General features: G+C 59.4%; 1 protein-coding gene across 1 annotated transcript; it reads left to right on the top strand.

The window, feature by feature from the left end:
• Positions 1-2,380: 2,380 nt before the first annotated feature.
• LOC149428561 (uncharacterized) lies at positions 2,381-4,206 on the top strand (the record flags this gene model as incomplete). Its single annotated transcript, XM_089667265.1, has 2 exons — positions 2,381-2,577; positions 2,609-4,206. Coding segments are annotated over 2 exons (606 nt in total), but the record flags the coding sequence as incomplete, so codon positions are not given.
• Positions 4,207-4,459: the final 253 nt, after the last annotated feature.

Raw genomic sequence — 4,459 nt, 5'->3', positions numbered from 1 at the left:
CGGGCAGTTAAGGAACCGGAGGAAATGTTCCCCGCTGTTCTGGAAGACGAACAAAGAGTTCTGTGTAATCGTAGCGGCGAGGACCTCTAACCTCAAACGCGCGGGACGCCGCCGCACCTGCCTTTGAGAGCCGGGTGGCGGCAGAGAAAGCGTTTTCATCTACTAAGAGAACGCCGAACGTTCCTTCAAGATCCGCTCACCTCTGATAAGTGGCGGCGTGCGCACTTTCATACAGTAAAACGCGCCACACCTGCGGCGATGGAGAGACCTCGCCCGCCAGTAGAGCCAGGCGCCATCCTTCTTACTCTAAGTGCCCATTGACTGGTGGGCAACCTTGGAGGGCTCCTGACCGGCCCAGTTGGCCAATGGTAAGCGGACTGTGATTGGGCCACTGTCATGGTGTATGGCATAGCTGGGGTTAACATTGGATGGACTGGCCAATAGGAAGATTCCTGCAGGAGGTCGAGATTACACCTCCTATAGACGGACCAATATTGGGTCAGATCTGATGGAGATTGGGCGATCTGGTGCAACCAGCAATGTTCATAGGTGGAAAAAATCATCGTCCAACGACCAACAACCTGGGGGGATGGGGGGTCATCCTCTGCAATGAGGGGCGTTACCAATAAATATTGGAACGGGGATGTTGAGGCTATGCCGGGTGCAGCAAGGGGTTCTGGGTAAGGTGAGGGGTTCTGGGTAAGGTGAGGCTATGCCGGGTGCAGCAAGGGGTTCTGGGTAAGGTGAGGGGTTCTGGGTAAGGTGAGGGGTTCTGGGTAAGGTGAGGCTGTGCCGGGTGCAGCGAGGGGTTCTGGGTAAGGTGAGGCTATGCCGGGTGCAGCAAGGGGTTCTGGGTAAGGTGAGGCTATGCCGGGTGCAGCAAGGGGTTCTGGGTAAGGTGAGGGGTTCTGGGTAAGGTGAGGCTGTGCCGGGTGCAGCGAGGGGTCTGGGTAAGGTGAGGGGTTCTGGGTAAGGTGAGGGGTTCTGGGTAAGGTGAGGCTGTGCCGGGCGCAGTGAGGGGTTCTGGGTAAGGTGAGGCTGTGCCTGGCGCAGCGAGGGGTTCTGGGTAAGGTGAGGCTGTGCCTGGCGCAGCGAGGGGTTCTGGGTAAGGTGAGGCTGTGCCGAGTGCAGCGAGGGGTTCTGGGTAAGGTGAGGCTGTGCCTGGCGCAGCGAGGGGTTCTGGGTAAGGTGAGGCTGTGCCTGGCGCAGCGAGGGGTTCTGGGTAAGGTGAGGCTATGCCGGGCGCAGCGAGGGGTTCTGGGTAAGGTGAGGCTATGCCGGGTGCAGCGAGGGGTTCTGGGTAAGGTGAGGGGTTCTGGGTTAGGTGAGGCTGTGCCGGGTGCAGCGAGGGGTTCTGGGTAAGGTGAGGGGTTCTGGGTTAGGTGAGGCTATGCCGGGTGCAGCGAGGGGTTCTGGGTAAGGTGAGGGGTTCTGGGTTAGGTGAGGCTATGCCGGGTGCAGCGAGGGGTTCTGGGTAAGGTGAGGGGTTCTGGGTTAGGTGAGGCTATGCCGGGTGCAGCGAGGGGTTCTGGGTAAGGTGAGGCTGACATAGTTCAGGCAGGTGTCAGGATGTGGGAACATTTGCAGCCTCATAGAATGGAGTCTGGCGGCTGTGTGCGATGACTGACGTGGTTCTGGTTTCCTCCCGGAGTTCCCCTTTAAGAGGTGCTTGGTGTTGGGCGCTCACCCCCTGGAGGCCGCTGTCACTTGTCACCGCCGCAATCCCTGCTTGTTATAGCTGTGAAACATCTGAGTGCGGCGGAGACACGTTCTGCCTTTTATCATCGCTGCAGCGTTTTATCGCATTAGTGTTACGTGTAATGGAATAAATGAGTCCTGGCTGCGAGGGAGAATCTCATTTCAATGTGTTTAACAATCTCACACACACTGCCATCTCCCCCCGGTGTCACACGCAGGCCGCCATCTCCCCCCGGTGTCACACGCAGGCCGCCATCTCCCCCCGGTGTCGCACGCAGGCTGCCATCTCCCCCCGGTGTCGCACGCAGGCCGCCATCTCCCCCCGGTGTCGCACGCAGGCCGCCATCTCCCCCCGGTGTCGCACGCAGGCCGCCATCTCCCCCCGGTGTCGCACGCAGGCCGCCATCTCCCCCCGGTGTCGCACGCAGGCCGCCATCTCCCTCCCGGTGTCGCACGCAGGCCGCCATCTCCCCCCGGTGTCGCACGCAGGCCGCCATCTCCCCCCGGTGTCGCACGCAGGCCGCCATCTCCCCCCGGTGTCGCACGCAGGCCGCCATCTCCCCCCGGTGTCGCACGCAGGCCGCCATCTCCCCCCGGTGTCGCACGCAGGCCGCCATCTCCCCCCGGTGTCGCACGCAGGCCGCCATCTCCCCCCGGTGTCGCACGCAGGCCGCCATCTCCCCCCGGTGTCGCACGCAGGCCGCCATCTCCCCCCGGTGTCGCACGCAGGCCGCCATCTTCCCTCGGTGTCTTACGCAGGCCGCCATCTTCCCTCGGTGTCTTACGCAGGCCGCCATCTTCCCTCGGTGTCACACGCAGGCCGCCATCTTCCCTCGGTGTCACACGCAGGCCGCCATCTTCCCTCGGTGTCACACGCAGGCCGCCATCTCCCCCCCGGTGTCACACGCAGGCCGCCATCTTCCCTCGGTGTCACACGCAGGCCGCCATCTTCCCTCGGTGTCACACGCAGGCCGCCATCTTCCCTCGGTGTCACACGCAGGCCGCCATCTTCCCTCGGTGTCACACGCACCGCCATCTTCCCTCGGTGTCACACGCACCCCATCTTCCCTCGGTGTCACAGACACGCCATCTCCCCCCGCTGTCACACGCAGGCCACCATCTCCCCCCGGTGTCACACACACACCACCACCTTCCCCCGGTGTCACACACTGCCATCTTCCCTCGGTGTCACAGACACGTCATCTCCCCCCGCTGTCACACGCAGGCCGCCATCTCCCCCCGCTGTCACACACTGCCATCTTCCCTTGGTGTCACACACACTGCCATCTTCCCTCGGTGTCACACACATGCCGCTCTGATAGGAGGACTGTGCTGCATAGTTATAATGTACAGTCTGATCGGGGGGATGGGAGACTGAGGAAATGCTTCTTCTTGCCTGCAGCAGACTGATGACATCATCTTACCTGCTCCTGCCCTGTAGGTAATGAGCCCTTCCAATGTACACAATGTAATGTGATAAGTACTCAGCAGGGGGCTCCACCTTTACCATCATCATGGGACCAGCCCCAGTCTTGTAATAGGAAACATGGCTTCCCATCAGACATTGCAGCATCTGTGCAGACATCAGACCAGGGGGACCCCCTCGGTGTAGTAGATCTGAGAACATTGCCGGGGATCCCTCACTCACGGCTCAGAGTGGCTCATGGGAAAGGCAGTGAGCCAATGGCAGGAGCAGGGGGACGAGGCTTCCTGGAGGATGGATGAGAAATTGTGGCTGAAAACCGGAATACAAAGTTCTTCCTCGGTGACAGAGCTTCTTATGTAAAGGTAGAGCGTTCCTTTAAAGACACGCCCATTTCCTGGTGTCGTTTGGCCTCTTCCCATCCAGCATTCTATTATATTGTATAATATGGGTGTTTTAATGGGCGGAGCCAATGAGAATGGGAGGAGCAGCTTATGTATTGCGTTGTTCACGCTCCACCCAGAAATAAACATGTAGTGTTAAGAGGTAAGTGGCTGTGGCCCCAGACCTGATCCTCTCACCTTCAGTAGACCACGTGGGGTGTGAGATGGATCTTCTAGTGAGAAGTGTTCTTTAGCTGTGAATCTGTGTCCAATCTGCATCCTCCATGTTAGCGGAATTTGAGTCCAGGCTGCATGCTCCATGTTCAGCAGGATCCAGGAACAGGTGTGTCCTCCATGTTCAGCAGGGTCCAGGTGTATCCTCCATGTTCAGCAGGGTCCAGGTCCAGGTGTGTCCTCCATGTTCAGCGGGATCCAGGTCCACTTGTGTCCTCCATGTTCAGCAGGATCCAGGTCCACTTGTGTCCTCCATGTTCAGCAGGATCCAGGTCCACTTGTGTCCTCCATGTTCAGCAGGATCCAGGTCCAGGTGTGTCCTCCATGTTCAGCAGGGTCCAGGTCCAGGTGTGTCCTCCATGTTCAGCAGGATTCAGGTCCAGGTGTGTCCTCCATGTTCAGCAGGATCCAGGTCCAGGTGTGTCCTCCATGTTCAGCAGGATCCAGGTCCAGGTGTGTCCTCCATGTTCAGCAGGATCCAGGAACAGGTGTGTCCTCCATGTTCAGCAGGGTCCAGGTGTATCCTCCATGTTCAGCAGGGTCCAGGTGTATCCTCCATGTTCAGCAGGATCCAGGTCCAGGTGTGTCCTCCATGTTCAGCAGGGTCCAGGTCCAGGTGTGTCCTCCATGTTCAGCGGGATTCAGGTCCACTTGTGTCCTCCATGTTCAGCGGGATCCAGGTCCAGGTGTGTCCTCCATGTTCAGCGGGATCCAGGTGCAG

The sequence above is a fragment of the Staurois parvus genome, unplaced genomic scaffold (assembly GCF_062004578.1).
Source record: "Staurois parvus isolate SC_StPar_1 unplaced genomic scaffold, SC_StPar_1.0 ptg003134l, whole genome shotgun sequence".
Taxonomy (NCBI): domain Eukaryota; kingdom Metazoa; phylum Chordata; class Amphibia; order Anura; family Ranidae; genus Staurois; species Staurois parvus.
The sequence above is the reverse complement of the archived record's forward strand: the minus strand, read 5'-3'. Positions and strand labels throughout refer to the sequence as shown.